Source organism: Poecilia formosa, unplaced genomic scaffold (assembly GCF_000485575.1).
Source record: "Poecilia formosa unplaced genomic scaffold, Poecilia_formosa-5.1.2 Scaffold436, whole genome shotgun sequence".
In the NCBI taxonomy this organism is placed as follows: domain Eukaryota; kingdom Metazoa; phylum Chordata; class Actinopteri; order Cyprinodontiformes; family Poeciliidae; genus Poecilia; species Poecilia formosa.
Genome location: NW_006800375.1, coordinates 376,546 through 398,009, shown reverse-complemented (window position 1 = coordinate 398,009; position 21,464 = coordinate 376,546). Strand labels below are relative to the sequence as shown.

At 39.4% G+C, this 21,464-nt stretch overlaps 1 protein-coding gene across 3 annotated transcripts in view; it reads left to right on the top strand.

The window, feature by feature from the left end:
* Positions 1 to 1,988: 1,988 nt before the first annotated feature.
* rph3aa (rabphilin 3A homolog (mouse), a) overlaps positions 1,989 to 21,464 on the top strand; it is a 31,834-nt gene continuing 12,358 nt past the window's right edge. The window contains exons 1-5 of one of the 3 annotated variants that reach the window (XM_016663665.1): positions 1,989 to 2,128; positions 16,466 to 16,594; positions 16,732 to 16,861; positions 18,957 to 19,040; positions 20,234 to 20,387. In XM_016663665.1, coding sequence (XP_016519151.1) covers positions 16,479 to 16,594; positions 16,732 to 16,861; positions 18,957 to 19,040; positions 20,234 to 20,387 — 484 coding nt within the window. In that variant the 5' untranslated portion in view covers positions 1,989 to 2,128; positions 16,466 to 16,478. Of the gene's footprint in view, positions 2,129 to 16,462; positions 16,595 to 16,731; positions 16,862 to 18,956; positions 19,041 to 20,233; positions 20,388 to 21,464 lie in introns of all 3 variants that reach the window. The other 2 variants (XM_007577301.2, XM_007577300.2) reach the window with 2 other exon arrangements.

The window sequence follows — 21,464 nt, the reverse complement described above, 5'->3', positions numbered from 1 at the left end:
TCAGGAGTGACAGAGTAAAGGGGCAGAATGCAAATTAGCCATTTTCTTTAGTAAAATAAGAGGGAAACATTTTGTTTTCTTTCCACTTGAGGTATGTACTAGTTTTGTGTTGTCTAATGAAATGTTTCCCAAATAAAATATGTTGAAGTTTGTGTTTGTAATTTCACAACATGTGAAATAGTTAAAGAAATATAAGAAAAGTAATATTTTCACTCACAATAAACAGCTCTCTAGTGTTTTATGTTTACAGTATATTCTATTTTATTTTATTCCATAATTAAAAAACAACAACAAACAACCAATCTTAATTGTATTGTGTTTTTCGGCTTCACTTATCTTTGGATAAGGATTTAGTTGAAATTTGAGGGATATAAAATGTTGTGGTTCCCACGTGGACAAGTTGAAGTGTCCTGGCATTTTATGACGCAGTGCAGTTAAAATGCCACGAGAGGGCAACAGTGAGCCAGCTCTCGTCTCAGTCCGAGAAGCTGCTTCAACTTCTTCAGCTCATCCTGCAGACAGAAATCCGAACCAGAGTTTAGTAAAACTGAGAAGCGGCCCCGTTTATGATGATCCGCTGTCAGTACTGCAGCACAAAGACACGCGTGACATGTCATGTTACTGTAACAGTGTTTGTCCTTATTGTTGCGGCGATCGCTCCTCGGAAAGGCCTTACGGTTATCTCTTAGCTGAATAACGGAATTACATAATCATCATGGGCTCTAATTGCACACTGCAGCGAGGCTTTGGATTTGTGTTGTGTTGTACATAACAAGTGCAGCTGTTTTGCTTGAGGAAAATAAAGCTCCTAAAATAGATCTATTTAGTATAGTGGGCTCATGTGGAGATTCACTACGAGTTTCTCCAGCACAGGAGTACATTTCAGCTAGATGGGAGATAGAACTAGAAATAATAATAATAATAATAATAATTAATAATTCAAATAGGAGTGTTTGTTTTGAAAAGAAATCTTTTTTTTTTTTGCATTTTAAATCCAAAATAACATGTCCATCAGAACAAATAAGCAAAACCTTGCAACCAAATTGCATTATGAATATATTTTTTATAGATTTATCTAATGGAGACTGTTCTAAAGCAGCAGAATAGTTTGGTTGTTATATATGTTTACATAGGAAAATAAAGCTCTAAACGTTGGCCCTGTGACTCCCTCCAGCTCCGCTCAGCTCCTTCAGACTAGCCAGCAGCAATTAGCAAACACCTGGTGGAACTGAGCATCTGCTGAGCTCATGTCAGCTATTGCTCAGTGAAAACGTTAAAGGGTTAATAGAGGGGCCATGTTGTGATGACTTCCTGAGTTTCTTAAAGAGACAGAGACCAAATTTCAAGGCGTTAAATCAGGAAGGAAAATGTCATTGAAGTCATATATATATATATATATATATGTGTGTCCTTTTTTAAAAAATAACAATTGAAGGTTACATAATTACTTGTTCCAATTCTATAGGACCGTAGTTGATTGTGCTATAAAATGGCAATGTATGCCTGGTAAATGCAAAATTCTGCCCCTTTCATAAGAGAAAAACTTCATTTTTCAAGTGACAAGTATAAGCTAAAGAAATTAATTTAATTAAAAATGAATGTAGAAGCCACAATGTGATTTACAACAGACTCTAAAAACATAAGAATGGATCATGTGTTGTTTTAAGTATGAATAATTAATTTTATTTAATTTTATTTAATTAATTACTAATTAGAAATACATATTTTTAGAAAAATAAAGTATTGAAATCTCCAGGTTTTATCTCAGAATTCTACTGTAGTCATGAATCTGCCTCCAGTTCTGTAGGATTATACTTTAATGAAGCAGCTAACTGCTTCTTTTGCCTCTCTTTTAATTCACTTTGCCAAGAGTTGAGGAGGCATCACCGTTTCGCCCGATGCTGACGTGATGAGAGCGGACAGGCTTAGTAAAATGAGAGAGAGAGAGAGAGAGAAAGAGAGAGGAGGGGAGGCAGCACAGCTCCTACTACAGCGTGTGGGGCTGGAGAGGCTGTCAGTGAGGAAGAGAACGGGGGAGAAGATGCTGCTGGATGGATGCTGAGAGCTGAAGCCGTTCACATCCGGACCAGAACCAGAGAACAGCACCGTGTCTGTCCCACAGCCTCAGGTAAGACCATGCTGAGACACTCAGGTTTGTTTTAACAATGTTTATACGATGCACAAGTTGGTTTGGACTTTTTTCTTTACTATGAATTCACTACGATGCTTGGTTAGGAAACTGTGTAAGTGGTATGCATAATAGAGAAAAAATATTTTTTTTAAATGTATTATTGTTCGAAACAAAAAATACCATGAAAGGTTTTTTTGCAGATGTTTTATTTGCTCAAATTAAGATGCAATTTCTCTAAAATTCCGATATTAAATAATTACCAAAGAGTCGTCTTGAATCTTGCGTTGATCTGTAGAGCACAGGATCACCAACATTATATATATATGTCAAACCCTAATAAAGAGGGTTTGATTCTGGAACAAAATGAAATATTTTATCATATCTGATGAAACTCGTTAAGTTTTGATGATATGTTCAGATCCAGTTCATCTGGCTTTTTGTTGTGATTCTAACTCCAGTTAATACTGATTAAGAAGCAGCCAATCGGGTTTGCTTATCGATCATCTGTTCATCTGCAGAGGGATGGAAAAACTCAAGCTCAACAGAGAGGAAGGAGGCGGGTCTCTTTATTCACATAAAGGCAACCTTCAGCTGATGTCAGTTTTGATGAGATTTAATAAGCTGCTGAAAATAATCCTTATTTTGAGATCACAGGATTATCTGAGCCCTCTGCAAAATCTCAGTAGGGTTACAATCCATACATATGTGGATTTGTTTCACTTATTTCCTGTCTTGATCTTTTCCTTATTGTTTGTTTTCTTCCAGCTTGCCATTTTCATTTATTCCTCCTGTCAGTCAAAAAATATTAGAAAAATAAATCAAATTTTGTGATTGCAGTGTTTTCATTAAGTAATAAATACAACTAAAATCACATGTGAGTTAGATTGTTCACACAATTTATAATTCGTATGATGCTGTGAGAACTCTGGAGGAGCCAGCTGCTCGCTCATCATTGTCCTGCCACTTCCTGTCGTCTTCTTCATGGTTTTCACCAGTAGTAACATCTGGCCGGTCATGTGACTCGTGTGATGCAAAAAAAGTATTTCCATTACAGTTTTGTGAAACTTTGAAATTTCACAAAAACTTTTTTTATCGAAAAACTAGCTTTTTTTTAAAGTGCTGGATTTGTGCAATTGTATGGTTAATGAACATGCTCCAGATATCATATTCCACACTATGCTGCTGTGAATTAAGACTGTAACTTTTACCTCAGTTGTTCAGATGACCATCTGGTTGCACTAGACTGAAGTAATGTAGTTTGGTTACTCAGGTGTGAAAACAGAATATTTTATTTTCTGAGGCATGACGACTAATTAACTTTATTTCTTGTGCTTGTGAAGCTGAACTGTCAAAGATCAGAGTAGTGTAGGTTCACAAACATCGTAGCAAGTACCTTTTTTGCTTGTCAGTTGTAAGTAAGCTTAATAAAAAGGGATTAGCTCATGTCTAGTTGTTCTGGATCTAGAAATAAGATTTAGACCTTTGAACATAAAGCTTCAGAGCCCTGCAGCTATGTAATGGCCTTAAGATCAAATCACAACCCAATACTACTGCTGTGTATGAATCATATTTATAGCCGCTGTCATGAATGTTTTATTTGAACTTCTGATAACTTTCATGTAATGGAATCAATCATGAAATGGAAATGTTGCTGCATAGTTTGGAGGACATGAAATGCTTAGAAACGCCTTCATAAGGATGTATTTTGTCCTTTTTGCACATAAAAATCAAAGTGTTTCACAAAGAGAGCAACACAAACGTTTAAACACGGCTAACTTAAATCATGGCCATGGAGTGAACACGTTTGAATGACAACTTTTTATGAACGTCGTCCGAATAAAACAAAAACAAACAATCATCCTCCTACCACTTCCTATCATTGTTGTCTTCTTCATTTCCGCCAGTAGTAACATCCGGCTGTTGATCACGTGACTCGTGTGTTTCGGAAAAAAGTGTTTCCACTGCAGTTTTGCGAAATGCATCTATTTCAATATGGCCGAAAAACCACCTCATCCGAGCATCAAAACTTTTGTCTTTATCAAGCAAAGCCAGTTGAAACTGGGCGTGCGTCTGAGAGGAGGCGGTGGGTTGTCGTCCACTTCGCCTCCCATTTACAAACCGTCAGTCCTCAAAGTGAAGGGGAACGGAGCCGTCAGCCTAACACGCAGTGGCAGAGGAGCATTCAGGGCCGAACGGGCAGAAATGAGAGGAGAGAAAGAAAGATGGCAGTGATTCTGTGTGTGAGTCGAGAGGGGTAGAATTGATTTGCAATGCTATAACGCACAGTTGTTTTTTTTATTCACTCTATCATCCTCTGCCACAGTTCAGATTTTTTTGAACCCTCTCTTCTTTCTCATGCTCCGTGTAATCCCAGCTGAATACCCCCTTTTGGCCCTCTATCAGCTGTATTGACTGAGGTGTGAGTGAGGAAGGTGCTGCTGGATTAGACAGGCTGCTGAGCATTCAGGTGCTGAGTGATGTAGCAATTGTGCTTGAGCAGAAACGCTTAAAGCCAGCTCAACACCTCCTGCTTGCTGAAGTCAGGGAAAATCCTTCTTACTTTAGGTTTTTTTTCCCCTTTATTTCTTCCCTGTGCCTGTGCTTCTGAGACGGCAGCATTTAAAGGCTTAATTGTCTTGAAAGCTGCTTTTGGTAGCGAAACATCTTGGCGACAAAATGTCTTTTGTCAGTGTACATTTAATTAAGTGATGCTTGTTCAGTCATGCAGATCAGATTTGCTGAGCTCCAAGACAGAAAGACGTAATGCTGAAAATGAGGGATAATGATAGGTTTGCATTTAGCTAATTGTTCAAAGTTTGTGTCTTTAAATGTTTTACATTTTGTTGTGTAACAACCAAAACTTTTATTTATGTTGCCGGGATTTTATGGGACTGAAAAACAATAAAACAGCATATTGTCACTTTCCTAAAAATAATGGCTGCTTATTTACTTTCTTTGTTTTTTTTCCTTGCCAAAGTCACTTTGGGATGAAGCCTAGCGTGTTGCCCAACAACCCGAGCTGAGCTCCAGCACTTTTGGTCAGCTGCAGTATGCGCTCTACAATGGCTGCTGGAAAAGACAAGTGTTTTGTTGTTGACTTACCATCCAGGAACCACTTTCTGCATCCTTGTTGGTTGTGCAGGAAGCACTACTAATGCCTTTCAAAGATGTGCGGTTGTGTCACTGCACATATGTTTGCGTGAATTAGAAAAAATGGCAAAATTATCAGCATCTCAAACAGATTTAATTAACGAATTTAAAAATACATCTTCAAGGGGACACATTTGAAAAGCAGGAAGTAAACAGGCGATTGTTCCTGCAGTTCTTGTCATCTACGTTTCTATCTACACACATTGTAAATCTGCTACAAAAAACCATTCAAAGCAACCCAGCCTTCTAGACACACACGCACGCACGCACGCACGCACGCACGCACACACACACACACAGATGGATAGAGCAAAAAAGCAACACAGTTAAGCTGCTGCCTTTACATTTACTCTTACTATGTTCTACTTTTAAGTTTACTGTTAATGTTGTGAGCAGCTGATAGCAGGAAGTAGGAGAATGATGAGGGATTACATGGAACGACACTCTTCCATCAGAGATCTTAAATTAAAGACACAGCTCACCATAAATCCAGACCGACAAGCAATCTGTCAACTCACATTGTACTCCACATATAAACCCATTTAACATTCATAACCCTGACATGCAGGCAGACTGTTCGCTATAACAATGCTACATCACTTAATTTGTCATATATGCCTGAAAATCAGTTGTGTTAAGAACAAAGGCAACTTTTTTCCCCAATGAAGTTGAGAAATTAAATTTGCAGTTTGTTTTTGAAAGCAGTACATGCAGATAATGAAAACAAATGGTAATCTGGAAGGAAACATAACCTCAGAAGGGGATGAAAATGGATTTTGCATTCAGAGAAGCCAAACCTGCAGCGCATCATTACCGACTAGCAGTCAAGTGAGTCACCGCAGTGTTTTGGCCAAGAAGACAATGCCTGACAGCTTTTTATTTTGACAGTTTTAGTCAAATCCTCTGAGATTTTTGAATCAGTTAACTACAAACATGAGGAATCCCTAAAATAATTCTCACCAATGTTAAATATTTTTGATAAACTGACACTTTGTGATTTTGTAAAGTGTCAAATTGCTGAAAGTGTTATAGATTTAGGAGACAGTTCACTGTCTGGTGATGCAACAAAATATAAATTGAAACTGGGGTAGCTCTGGTGGAGCCAGCTGAACATTGTCTGAAAAAAACAAAAACAATCCGTCCTCCTCCTACTACTTCCTGTTGTCATCTTTTTTGTTTCCGCCAGTAGTAACATCCTGCTGTTGATCACATGACTCGTGATGTGACAAAAGTGTTTCCCTTGCAGTTTTGGGAAATGCATCTATTTAGATACGGCTACCCCCCCGCCCCCACCTCATCCCAGCACAACAACATTTTATCAAATAAACACACATTTTTTCGTAATTGCCATGTTTCCACTAAGCAAATTTATTTTCCTAATCCAATTTGTCCAATTTTGTGTTTAATGGAAACACAGCTGATATTGACGTCCTGACTTCCCCTATAAGGTGGTGGAGCAGTTATTCCAACTCTTATGTCAAACCTTGAGATGACCATGATGGGATTAATGAAGCAGATTATGCTCATGCATTTATAAAGGGTTTTACACAGCAGTTGTCAGAACTGCACTTGTGTGCACTTACGTATGTGTGATGAAGGGCTGCGGATCCGAAGAGGAATAAAGTAGGTGGGGAAGCGCCTTTGTAAAGTTAAGCCCCATAAGCTGCTTCCTCACGATTCTGACAAATCTGGGTCCAAGATGGAGAAAGGGGTAGGAGGGAGAGGGGGAAGGGAAACCTACGGGGGAGGTGAGATAGTGTTGAACGGATAGACGAGTGAGGGTGAATGGCTGAAGGGTCCTGAAGCCTGTGTGGAGAGGCTGGTGAATGAAGTCACTGGAAATGACGAGATTTGAGAAGTGACAGCTGTGGGGGAAACGAGTGGGGGCGGGAGGAGATGGACGAGGGAAACAAACAATGGGGGTTGAAATGTTCCTGTCTAACTCAGATGGGAGTGTTTGGACTCCTTAGGGAATGTTCTGTGTACCATAAATAACGGGGGGGTGTTTGCTGTTGTGGAAGAGGTTGGCCCACACTGACTGTCCTGGGATGATTCACCTCATTTCAGGTCTAACAAGCTTTCCGATGTGCCACAACCAATCGTCTTAGAGTCTGTGCTGCCTCACCTACGCCGCTCCGGCTGCTTTTTTAAAGGATTATTTTCTGCCTGTTTTTGAGTCACGAGGAATATTTTCCTCAGAGGGAGAGAGAGGTACGGTGGCTCTGAAGTGCAACCCACTTCAACAAGTCACTGTTCAACATTTTTTTTAGTGGCATTTGAGCCATAATAAACAGAACCAGCATATATGATGTGTATCAATGATGACACTCTGGTTACTGGTTTCTTAATTGGTGACTGTACGTTGTTTTTATGACTTAGTAGTCATGGTTGACTTCAGAGCTACATTATTCTGACATTTGTGCTCTCTTTGTTTTAGTAGGCAGACAGACAGACAGACAAAAATTGGTCTCGTCCAATCAGCGGCGTCTAAAGTTTCCCACTGGCACCCTCCTCTTCAGTTTTATTAATGTTGTTTTCTTAATTTGTAGTTGTGCTTAGTTAATATCATTGTGTTACTGAATATGTTTAGCGCTTTTAAATTTGGAGTTGTATGTAATGAAGTGGTTTTCACTTCCGGGCCACCGTAGAGAAGGCTCTCTCCTTTCAAAAGAGCCGACCTGGTCATTTTTTGCTAACTGCACCGAGGGGACCATTTAATATGTTGGATCTATTTCAGTTCATCACTGTTCTTTTTCATCGTGTGAGACCTGACTGGCTGAGGCAGCTTTTTCCCGTAATAAATAAAATCATGATTAAAAGCAGCTTTCTTGTATTTCCCCAGGTTATCTTTGGCTGAGATTAAAATTTGTTTGATGATGGAGAACATTTTCGAGTGACATGAAAACAGAAGCGCCCTGTAATGGAGCCAATACATTGTCACGGCACTGACAACGTCGAGCGTGAAATAATTTAATATTCTGTCCTCATACCTACATGAATATCTACTTGGAACATATGTCAGCATATTTAATCTTGAAAACATGAATATGGAAACAAGTCAGGGCAGTTTGGAGCAGGGAAAGCCTCCTGGCATTAATGAAAACACAGAAAGATTACAAGGCTGTTGGAGTTTTCCCTCTGCAGTAGCGGCACATTCACACCCACAATGCGTTTTTCTCTTATGAAACATACAGTATAACTTGTGCTATTGTGTGTGTGTGAGTGCGCGTGTGTGTGCGTGCGTGCGTGCGTGTGTTAAGCCATCGGCCTTGGAGCTCTTGGAAAGCCCACACCGTCGCATGAAATTAAAGTCGCTCAGTTGTCTGCTAATTCTCATCCATTTGCAATGCTTTCCCCGTAGTCTGCTAACTCCATGTGACAGGTCGCTGCTCTGCAAACCCTCGTGTCTGGGTGCATGAGAACGAGTCAGAGGAAATGATTGTGTGTATGTTTATTTGCATGTCAATTTGTATTAAAGTTAGTACTGGGCCGGCGGAGGTCTCAGTCGCAGGAAAGTCTACTCCAGTGCACCTGCAGAGATACGGAGGCAGAAAGGACACTTCACTTTAAATGATGTTGATTTGACCTTAGAGTGGATAATGACGGTGAGGATACGCAAAAGAATTAGATAAGTCAAAAAAGGTTAACGTTAGAAGAATTTACTGCATGGTTTTATGCAGAGATTAAGCTACCGAGTTGTTTTCTGACACACTTTCAGTGAGTAGTTGTGTGTGCTTTGCTATTTATTTTCAGCCATGAAAACAAATTTCTATCTAAGAAAACCTGCTCAGATCTGGTCAGAGCAACAAGGTTAGCTTTGGTTTGGAAAGCTTGATTTTAAACCACAGCTGCAGTGGTAAAAAAAAATAGAAAGCTTCTTCTCAGTTGACGCCACTCGTCTCAGAGCTTCTTCATCTGCCACTCACTCAGCCAGTCTATCAAGGTGTTGCCCCAGAGATGCACACATTCACACCTGAATTCAGCTTTGAGTTGACCTCCAATGAATCTTTTGAACCGTGAATTCATAAAAAGAACACACAAACACTGAAAAGGAGTTTCAGACCTTCTAGCTGAGAGCTAAATGCTTGAAGTGGCTTTTTATTCGACCACTTGGCAATGCTCAAGATACATGAAGTTGTTGCTTACAAATTATTATTTTATTTTTTAACAATTAGCATGGCGTGTTTTTCTCCATTGATTAGATGTACCGAAATTAGATGTAGACTTTTCTTTTCTAAGATAATGAGCAAAACACTGCTGCACTGCAACAAAAGATCCATTTATTTAAAGGATTTTTAAACAAGGGATGCCAAAATGGTTTGTGTATTTTGTTAGAGTCAGTGAACTAAGCCCATCCCTCCTTCTCACTTTACCTCACATTGTAAATGTATTTTATTTAATAAAAAGATTTTACCTGCTGTGAGAAACTGATGGTCCTGAACTGGGAAACGACGTCACCACATGGGAATATATCAGCGTTTGACTCTGGGGTCGGTCCCAGTCAGCTCTGCAGTAATAGCATCAGCGCCGCTGCGGCCGCTGCGTGTGTGAGACAAACTGAGAGTAATGGAGCAAAAACCGGAGAGATATTGATATGCTGTCATGTAGGAGCAGTTTTTGTTCTGTACTGTTGTACAGCAGAGCTCCAATCGGTAGTGATTCAGCCCACATGAGTGTGTTCAGGTGTTTGTTTGTGTGTGTGTGTGTGTGTATGACTGATTGATGAAAACAGTCGGTGTACAATCTACGACGCATAAAATACTATAAGTGGTTTCTGTCCATTAGTGGGGGGTTCATTATTCAGTAGAGTATAATTTATAATCAACAACTGTGTTTAGTGTATAGCTTACAGCCCTCATCCTCTTATGTCAAGCAGACAAGTTCGGTTACTTTTACTCTGTTACGTTTACTTAAGTAACTTTTTTCATAAAACTTACTTTTTAGGACTAGTTTTTCTTTGCCAGATTTCTTACCCTTACTTGAGTAATCTTATTATAAAGCTTTGCTGATCTTACATGTGTAAAAGTTCTGCATACTCTTCCTAATTCACCAGTTTGTTTTAACCAAAAATCCACCTGAAACAGACACAAATCTACAATTTTTGTTAAAGTTAGGCCATGATCAAACAACAGGCAAATCCTCTCTTTTTTCCCCAATATGTGACCTCCATCTGGATTTTTGATGGCAGACTGATTGGCCCAACTGCAATCTTTTCATTCCTGAAAAATGTCCAATCTGTGTCGCTTCCACATGTGGTACTAAATCGAATATGTATCCGACTGTTCGCAAAGCAACAGCAGTCTGAACGGTTCCATCGCATTTAATTTGACGTTTACTTCATAATTCTGCAACAGAAGAAGCCAGATGCAGTGAATCAGGACGTAAACGATGCCTGACCATTCTAACTAGTGTGTGTCGGTGAAGCTCACAGATCCCAGCACTGCTGCCTCTGACTGCACACCCAATCAGACTTCTCTACAGAAGCTCCAGTCGATGCTCCACAAGAGGCCATTAGTTGCTTCCATTTTATTATTGACTTTCTTTCTGTTATTATAATCTTCTGATAATTCTGTCAAATTTTAAAGTGATCCATAAACAGCAGTAGCCATCATCACATCAGTAAACACTGCGCTGCTGCGTGATGTCCTACGTTCTTTTTCAATGTTCGCTTTGGGTTGTAAACCGTTCACACAGAAGTCTGACTGCAGCCAATTTAATTGGTAGTATGAACGAACCAATCAGGTTTCAGTAAAAAAAACAAACAAAAAAAACAGAATTGATCATCAATACCTGCTATGTGAACGTAGCCTTAGACTTCTTAAACTTTGTAGTCCTGATGTTCTCACCAGTGCCTGTTGTGTCATCTGGAGGTCAAAAAGATACAGTAAACACTGCATATTATTACTATATCGATATATTTATGATTATCTTTACTCTGAAATTAAGCACAAATTGGAGGCTGGTACATGATGGATACTTGGATATGTGCTTAACATGATCCATTATATGGAGATTTCAATTTGTCAGTCAAAAGAACAACATGGGGTCCAAATTTGTACTGGTTTGGATTTGTGGTCCGGGTCCACACAGAATCGTTACACAGCCTTCAGAAGGCTGTGCTTTGGTCGAGGCTGTTTATCATTTCACCCTGAAATAAGATCCATTCAGATGAATTATTAAACAAGCAAAATAAATCACATCAGGGCACTAATGGTGAGTGTGTAAACTTGCCAGTGCGTAATGTGTGTGTGGTGGGACACCAGTCTCATTAGACTCCACCCGTATTATTTCATATCAGCTCTTTGGGAAGCTTTTCTTTAAAACATTGATTTTAATTTATGTTGGATTGAAGATTAGTGTGTGACCCCAAAGTGGAGCTTGTTAAGTTAATTCAAACAAAAGCTATTTTACTATCTAACTGTCATGCAAACTTACAATTTCGCAAAAAAAAAGGAAAAAAAATGCTAATTAGGTGTGTTTCCATCTACTGGTTTGGAGCGAATCAACAGGCTTCAGCGTAATTATGTCAGATGTTGACATTATGCACGGCTGTAATAAACAGGGAAATGTTCACTATGCCAGAACTTATTCAGTAAATGTGTTTCCATCTTCCATCTAGCACATTAACTGTTCTTCGGAACAAAAAGCCAAGAAAACCACCCCAAAATTGATTAAATTATTTCAAATTTTGCTGTTTCCATTAACCATTTCTAATGTAACACTTGAAAATGTGCATTAAAGACATTGATGGAAACACAGCTAATGACTTTAATGCTTATAAGAATACTTTGTACATTATTTTTATGGTTGTTGGAGTGATTGACTCTTCCCCTATAAACCTTACACTAAGAGCGTTTCCATTGCGAATGTGTGCAAATCTTTGTCACTATTCTTCTAATATGACAAAAAAATCACAATTTTGCAATTGTGATAAAAAAATTAAATAAAAAATCAAAATCAAAGTTTGTTCATGCGACAAATCATTACAAATCTTGGCAATGACAGATGTAAACAGTTAAATGAGATATTCATAACTGAGCCATGGCACTCATCATCTCTCAACCAATCAGAGGAGACGTTGGCGTCTTACTCAGGGGTTGGAGTGACAAGCCCCGCCTACTTGGAAGTGACCACTGTTGCCTTTTGTGCAAATTGTAGTCAGTTGTTTTACATAAGAGCTACATGTCAAAATGACACACAACCTTTTATTAAATTGTGTGATGCTGTGATGCCGTGGAGCCAGCTGCACATTGTCAGATGAAAACAGACAAAAACATTCTTCTCATACCACTTCCTGTCGTCTCCTTCGTTGTTTCTGCCACTAGTAACATCCGGCTGCTGATCATGTGATTCCTGTGATGTGGAAAAAAGTGTTTCCATTGCAGTTTTGCTAAATATGACCAAAATACCACCTCATGCTAGTGCAAAACCCTTGTCTGAAATTGGCATTTTTGCATTAAACAATTACATTTATGTAATTTCAATTTGTGCAATTCTATGGTCAATGAAAACCATAGAACGATGAAATGATGCTTGTATGAAACTGTCATAATTTGTAGTGACGGTGAGGTGAGAGAGGACGCAGGCAGACCCAGGTAAAGTGATGATGATGATAATTTAATGAGATAATCCAGACGGAACAGAATTCAAACGGGCCGCACAGGAAGCAACTTGGATGACAGAGATGCACACAAGACGTACACAGACGTACACATGACGAGGATCCGACAAGAGACAAAGACAACAGTTGGACTTAAATACACAGGGAGGGTAATCAGTAAGCTAGACACAGCTGGAATCAATCAACAGGGGGGACAGGACAGAGACCCACAGGGAAACAGGACTTAACACAGAAAACCTCAAAATAACTACACAGAAAAACACAGATCACAACAGAAAGTCATCCTTTCAGCATGAACTGCGGTGAAAAGTATGTGTTCATAATGCCCACAGTTATATTTTGCGTGTGTGTGTGTTTGAAGAGTTTCTCCCATTTTTCATCAGAGTATCCCCATTACCGCGTCTCCTCACCCTGAACACCTCAAGGCACACACTCACACACAAACAGATGCGACGGCCGCCTGTCAGGTTGCCACGCTGTCCACGGCAGCGACCCTTGACATTTCCACGCTTTGAGGATGGTGAAGTTTCCAGGGAGCCGAGGAAGAGGATGCGAGAGCTGAAGGGCGCTGAGCCGTTAAGCCAGTGCTCCTCTTACTCAGCAGCCGCGGCTCCGTCTCCTGTGTGACATTCAGTGGACAAGAGGTCAAGCAGCTAATCCCAGGAGTCTTTTGCAAAAAAGGATAACATTATGCAGGCTTTGAACTCAAACAGGCTTCCCTCTACACGTCCCCTTAAATGTCAATGATCAGCTTCTCTGCGCCCTGCAGGCCTGCTTGGGCCAGAGGTGAGAAGTTGCTTTCTTCCTAACATCATCGTTATGAGAAGATAATGAGCGGTGAGAATGTCTCCAGGCACACTGCTGCTGCTGCTGCTGACCAGACATTGTTAGCTTCTGAAGGGTCACTTTCCATAGCCAGCCCTAATTAACGTGCTGTTTTTCCAGCTCAAACACACAGCAGCGCGCGGTCACCAGCTGCAGATTTTTTAGGATTTTAATGGCCAGCAGCGCTAATAGCTGTAGATGTGACAGAGCTGAGATGAATAAAAGTAGCGGCTCTCTCCATCCATTTTTTTGTCCTGCCTGGTCTGACAGCAGTTTTTTTTTGGTCATTATTTTTCTATGAAAAGAATCTCATTTTACATGCATTTGTAACAGCATTCCATATTTGTGAAAGTGTATCTGTTTTCTAATGCAACACAAGACTGTCATGGATGCAGCACTGAGAGGTTTTGCTGAAGAAAAGTAAGGGAGTGTTGTTGTGGCAGCACTGGGTTTTAAAAAAAGTTCACTGGCAGACATTTAATTAAAATCCAAAGGTACTTTGTCCCCAAAAAGAAATTAAATTTCAATCAAATGTCTTCAAAAAGTTGTTGTGGATGTTAACACTGAGCAGTGAGGAGAAAAATGTTGATAGGGGTGATCAGACTCGGCCTCTTTGTCTACACATGTGTATGTGTTCAGTTTAAGGACATTGGAGGTGAATTAGGATTGTATTTGTGATAAACAGGAGGCTAGGGAACGGGGTGGGAAGAAGGAGCTGGTTGTTGTCCACATAGCAGTAAGAATGAATGTTAAATTTCCAGAAAATATTGCCAAGAGGGAAGAAAGTAAATTATAAAGAATGAGGGTCCCAGGACAGAGCCCTGGGGAACACCGGTTGTAACGGAGGGGAAGATGGGAACAAAAGAACCTGAGTTGAACAAACTGAGTGAATCACAGAGGTGGGAATGAAACCAGTCAATGGAGGTATGAGCGATACTAATTTAAGATTATGAAATGACGTCAGATTTACATTGTGCTTTTCAGCTCTCTAAGGCAGCGGTGTCAAACTCATTTTAGTTTTGGGCCAAATCAAGATCATGAAGGCTCTTAAAGGGCCGGTTCTGCCAGAATGTGTTGATAAAACATGTTCACAAGCTGTTGCAATATTAATGAATTCTTAAAATTAAACAATGTTATTGAACATCTTTTCAGTCCCTCCAGAATTTTGTGATACTTTTTGTGATTTTTTTTGCAATAAAAATCCAAGTGTTTGTGGTACTAATTTCGAAATATTTGCGCTTATTTATGATGGTAAATACGACTCAAAAACCGACTGCAAATGATTTAAGCTGGCAGGAGAAGTGAGTTCTGTTCTGTCAGAGAGCTTAAACCTCAAAGTCAATTATGCCGGGCATCTTCCAGGCAATTATCAACATCAGCAGCATTAGTCAGCTCATCCAACCATCACACTGTTAGAGCTGAAAGATAAACACTTCAAGATGGAGAGAGAAACACAATTCACTCAGACATTTACTCTGGCTCGCACCTAGAGCTCCATCATTCTCTCACTGCATCGACTGTATGGTTCAGGTTCCCAGCCCAAGCGGCCACATTTGGTTGCAACAGTCAATAAAAACCATCAACAGGTCTGAGAACTTTAGGCATTATTTACAAAAAAAGTTCAAAGAAAAAAAAGTAAAATGAGGTAAAGCAAAACAGGAAGTAGTCGACCTTGGAGCTGTGTAGCCGCTTTACTCTTATCCTTAACCTTTGACTCAGATTATACCGTCTGCTGTTCAGTCGGGTAAGATTCAGATAACAAACATTACGAAAATATGATCTGTCCAACCTTATTATGTACTAGAAGCAGTTTTTCCTTCTGCATCCTCCCTAGATTACTGAAAATCTAGGGAGATTTGTAATCTGTAACTGCAGATTACAGTATGTAACTGTAATCTGTAGTTACATACTGCAGATTAAAGCTGCAGTATGTAACTTTCACAACCCCCCCACCCAAAAAAAACCAAAACCTGTCACTATGTTGTAACAGAGTGAGACAAATAAAACATGAAAAAAAATCAAGCTCCTCCACCTCTTCCCTGAGCTACTACCGCTATCTGCAAAAATATACCACTCCTGGTCCAAAACAACCAATCAGAGCCAAGAGGAGGGTCCTAGTGCTAACAATCATGCTCATATACTCACTGCTAGATTTTTTTTATTTCTTTTTTTTTTCTTTTTTCCACCTATTATAGTTTTTCACATTTTTTCACTTCTTAACAGATTTATTTTTCTCTGAAATCAGATGCAGATTAGACATGGAAACATTCTGAAAGGCTTTGTCATGACTTCTAGCAGCAGAACTTTAATATTTCAACACTTTTTGGAGTTGCTGCATGTGTGGACCTTCAGAGCAGCTTGACGACCAAAGAACTGCAGCAAACACAAATTTGGAGTTATTAAAGGAAATGTTACGGTCAGTAACAATACAGACACTTTGTGATAAAACAGGAGTCTGAACCAAGACAATATTTGTCTTCTTTCTGATTCTTTGTCTTCCCCACAACTCTTTAATCTCCGTGTGATATTTCTGTGTGACAATTTTCCACTGAAGCTCAGCATTGGTGAAACTCCAACATGCTTCCAGCTGTGCTCCTGTCCTCAGATTTTAACATCTAACTCTTTGTACTGATGCAATTTCAGCACATTTTGCTTTTTTTGTTGTTTTTTTTTGCTACATGCCTCTAATAATTTTGTATCTATTTTGGTGTTGGTGTGTGTGCGTTTCATGTCAGCAGGACCGGGTGGACGATGAACGTGTCTGGGGGCGCCCTGGGAGGCGACCTTACGGATGAGGAGAAGGAGATCATCAACAGCGTTCTGGCCCGCGCCGCCATGATGGAGGCCATGGAGCAGCAGCGCATCGAGTGAGACGGAGAAACGCTGCCTCTGTTGTTCTGGATTCTGTCCAGAGAGCCTCGCTGTTGTCCGTTAACGTTTTGGTGTAAAAACCCAGAGGCCTGCTTGTGTCACTGTGCTGATACATTTTCGGATGTTCTCTTAGGCGTCTGTCCAGTCGCCTGGACAGCATTAAGAAGACGGCATGTGGTGATGGACAGTCTCGCTGCCTGCTGTGTGGGACGTCCTTCGGAGCGCAGGGGGTCACAGCTGTTCTCTGTTCGCAGTGCAAAAAGGTACAGTTGTTATTCTAGCGACAAATACGACACAGAGTCCTCTGTACACAAAGGCAGATTCTTCCAGAGGATGGATTTCTGTTTGAAATGTTGGATTAACAAGAGTTTCTTTTTTATGCAGTTTGGTAGCTTGAATTTTCCAGTTTTTGACTCATTAAAATCACAAATTTCAACATATTTACACCAAAAGGTTGAAAAAGTGTGACATACAGCTTTTTAGTAAGTTGTAGGATCTTGTCTTAAGTCAATAATTCCTTAATATTGATGAAAAAGTACTAGTTAATAATCTGCCAGTGGAACTCATACTTTTTCATCAATATTAAAGTATCAGGGACTTAAAACAACATCGTCTATATTGATGAAAAGTTACTTGTAAGTTAGTTTTTCTATTTCAAATGCACTAGAAATTAGACCAAAAATACAAGTAAAATGTAATTCTTTGGCTTTGTACAGCAAGGATTCACAGTTCTGTCAATTTATCTTAACTTCAAACTCAATCAGGCTATGAAATGAGCATCTCTATGAAGTAAATACTCAGGTCCGAGTAACTAACCCTAACCCTTCAGGGTCATTGTTCCTGACCAAAGTAGAGATTTGAGAAAACTCCATATTTGTGTTTGCGTATAGATCTGAGGTCCCATGCATTACAGTCTGCAACAAAATATGAGCAAATATATCCACATACTTACTCTGACATGATCCCCAATTAACGTCATTGTATTGATTATAAAGTATTATCAATTTAACAATCTAATTCAATGTTTAACAATAGCTCTAAATTACAAACCTGTCCACACAAATGAACCTCATGATGCCATATTTAATTCCCAATAGGAAGTTGTGGTTGTTTTGAAGGATTCTGATTGGCTGACATACGTTTTACTTTTGCGCTACACTGGCGTAGAGCAAAAGTACGCTACGCCAGTGCGTTGTACTTTTGCTACGCGGTGGCGTAGCAAAAGTACGCCAGTGCCAAACCATGTTTTAAGCATGGGTTTGGCATGCTTAAAACAACGCTCAGTGGTGGATTTGTGAAAGTTCATGTAGATGAAAACCTTTCTGAAACCAACCCCGTGTGTACGGTTTTATTTTTTTAAACAATGTGGTGGAGATGTTAGTTTTTTGAACGTTTTCTGTAAGAAATGCTGTGTTCAGGGTGATATGGAGTGTTAGTTTTCTGCAACACGAAGCAGCATTTTGCATGTAGGCCAAAAAGTTAAATTTGATCTTATCTGGCCTGAACATCCTGTTCCACATGTTTGCTGTGGAAGCAAACATGTGCAGCTCCAAGCCTTTTTGGAGCCCCAGGTGGATTTTCATTTGGGGCCCCCAATACCAACAGGTCAAGTGTGCAACATACCTAATGCAGTGGTGTCACGGCTGTTGATTTTAACCTTACAAGAGTAGCAAACTAACAGAAATATTTTGATTTTAAAATATAGAGAGGTATTTAAATGTGCTGCGTCATTTTAACTACTTGACAGTAACATCAGGAAACAAACACTGAATTTTAAGAAAACAAGTTAACAAGATTAATATCTTACATTTTCCTTACAGTGGCAGCAAAGAAATACAGGTAGAGATCACCCTGTTATATGTGTACCAGCTATAAGAATAATATAGGAATTATTTTCCATGTGTAATAGCATTTAGTTTGTATCATTCAAAGTTATTAAATAAAAACCTTTTTTTTTTGTCACGTTAGCTCGGTGCTCTTGGGGGCCCCCTGGTGGTGTGAGAGCCCTGAGCAGCAGCTAATCAGCTGGCTTCCATCTTCCCCACTTAAACGAATGTTCAAAGTTTTTTTTTTTTTAACTCAGCAATCATTCCTCCCCTTCTACTTTCTACAAAACATTCTACAGTTCTGTGCGGTTCTGAGCAGCCAGCGGTCCGTGTTCTAACTTGCTCTGATGCACACGGTGTATTCCCAGGCTCTGTGTGTGACACTCTGCCTCACTTTGCTCTCACTACTCAAGTAGGGGGTTAATGCCATATGAACTTTGAAAATGTATGTACTTTGTGCACCTGTCATGTTGCGATAAATCCTCTCTCTCCCTCTCTCTGTGTTGGTGTGTGTGCACTTGTCTTCCTGCAGCACATGTGCAGCAAATGTGGGATTTGGATTAACAGCAGGACTTGTCCGATGTGGCTCTGCCGGATCTGCAACGAGCAGCAAGAGGTGAACTGCAGGGATGGAGAAGCCAGGAGGTTTCAGACCTCCAGGCTGATTCTCGGCATTATGTCACTGCTCTGCCAGCAGAAGCTCAGCTTATCCTGTGAAACGAACCGTTTTCACGCTTTTACACCCATGCTTTAGCACACAATAGTATTTCACTGCCCACTGACCTGGAAAATTGGCTTCCATTAATAGACTGTAGATATCAAAAATAGGGAGGAAGTAATGATATATTTAGGCCTATTTAATTTAGAACATGATTGAGGATAATAGCATTCAGATGAGGGAAAATTAACATGTCCTGCTTCATGCTGTCCTTGTGATATTGTTACACAATACATTCTTGATAATGTGTGACTGTCTTTAGAAATCCTTAAATTGATGCTCTCTCTTATCATGTAGACTAACTATATCAATGTAAAACCCTGTGGTGCCATTGGTAACATGTTTTGTTGTGGTGTTGTCACTATTTTATGTAATGCTCATTGAATTTTTAAAATTGTGCATGAGTTATTAACCTATGCTTTTAAAATTACACTATAGAAGAGGATAAATCAAATGTAACATCTGCAGGTTGGTGATAGCAGCATATAGGGAACACTCAGCTATGGATTCTTGTCAATCATGTCGTACACTGGATCTCAAAAGTCAACACACCCTTGTTTAAAATGTCAAGCTTCGTGATGTGAAAGTTTTTTGTTTTTTCAAAATTTATCCTGTAAAATTAAACTAAAACCCTAAATTTGTTAAAAGAAGAAGAAAAAAAAACAATAAAAGAGGATGTAGCAAGTGTTTAAGCCTTAAAAACATGTTACTTCTCAAAGCTACTTTATGAATAATTGAGAAATTAAATATTCAGTTAGTACATGTAGTACTTAGATCCTCCATCAGAGGGCAAGAAGTAAAACAGCAAGTTGATGAAGAAAGTACAAACTTGGTAGAGAAATTTCTATCAAACAGTAAACATGTGGCCTTGCAGGATTCAGCTCATTTGTTTTTTGTTCTTCTAGTTTTACAATCTAGTCCTAACAAACTTTAACCTGTCCTGAGGTGTCTTTTGAACGGTGGACCACATCAAAAAAATCATTTTAAAGAAATGTATTTTAACCTCACCTCTTTGTTGTGTTATTATGTTCAGTGAATTATTCCAGTCCTCGTTGGGCTCATGCTAACGGTTTTATTGTGCGATGTTGCAGGTACAGAAACGTTCAGGGGCCTGGTTTTATAAAGGAAGAGATCAGCAGGGCCTGCCCTCCCCTCTGCCTCTCTCCAGACCTCCTCAGTCCAACTCAGAGGATGGCACCGGTCCAGGCTGGTCACAGGGACACAGACCAAGTCATCAGACTGATGGTAACCAAAACACTAACTGTTCCACTTACTTGTAACCTACAGTTTGATTTAGAAACATGATTCTAACTACAAAGGCTAGTTTACGTCCAAAATTCATTGGTCAGGTGTTGTAAAGCTTAAGGACACATATCTGTTGTAGTGAGGCCTGTCAAATAAAACATGTGCTGGATGATAAATTGTCCCAGGAATTATTGCGATAAACCATAATTTTGTTGTTTTGAGACTATTTTCAAGTAATATATTGACAATGGGACATTCATGCAATTTTGCTCTTTCAAAATAAACTTTAATTTTGTAAAGAACACACAACACTAAAACTGAAAGATATTTTAAATATCCAAAATAAAATAAAATTCTTAATTTTAATTGATTAATTGCTCATTGGCTTGGTTGTAGCCTATCTGTGTTTGTGAATAACGTTCTAAGTTTCCTGGGCTCACTTTCGCAAAATGATAAACTCTGTTTTAATATTTCACTGTCAGTTTTTGATGTGGGCCATTTGGGGAGTTGCCCAGGGCACCATGACAAAGGGGGAGTGCATGAACACCAGAAAAAAACAATCTACAAATTTTGACCTGAACAAGTTTTTTATGGCTTCAATACATGTGCAGTCAATGGGAAGTTAGCATCATGTGTTAGCGTCCCCTGTTTGCTGCTTGAAACAGCTAGCCTAGTTTACATTCTTATGCTCTGCATTTAATCCTTCACAGACAGTTTAATTTTCTCACTGTAATTAATTGAGAGGCAACAACAGCAGGGGGCTCGTCTGGTGTGGTCATGACAAATAATTATGGTAAAAAATTATTTAATTTAAAGAACTAAAAAAATGAGAGGTAAGCTCTTCATATGTGGGAGGTGTAGTGTTGCATAAGCTCGGGTGGAGTTATTTACTTCCTGCTGATACTACTTGCTGTATTATATTTCATTTGAAAGGCCTTTGGCCTTTTCTTGGGTGATTCAGAAAGGTTTTAATCTGTCATACTGTAATATCTGAATAAATGCATGAATACATAACCATAGCGCCTCTTTTGCAGCATCTGTCTCGTCCAATTCGTCATTCCTTGAAATTTAAAATCT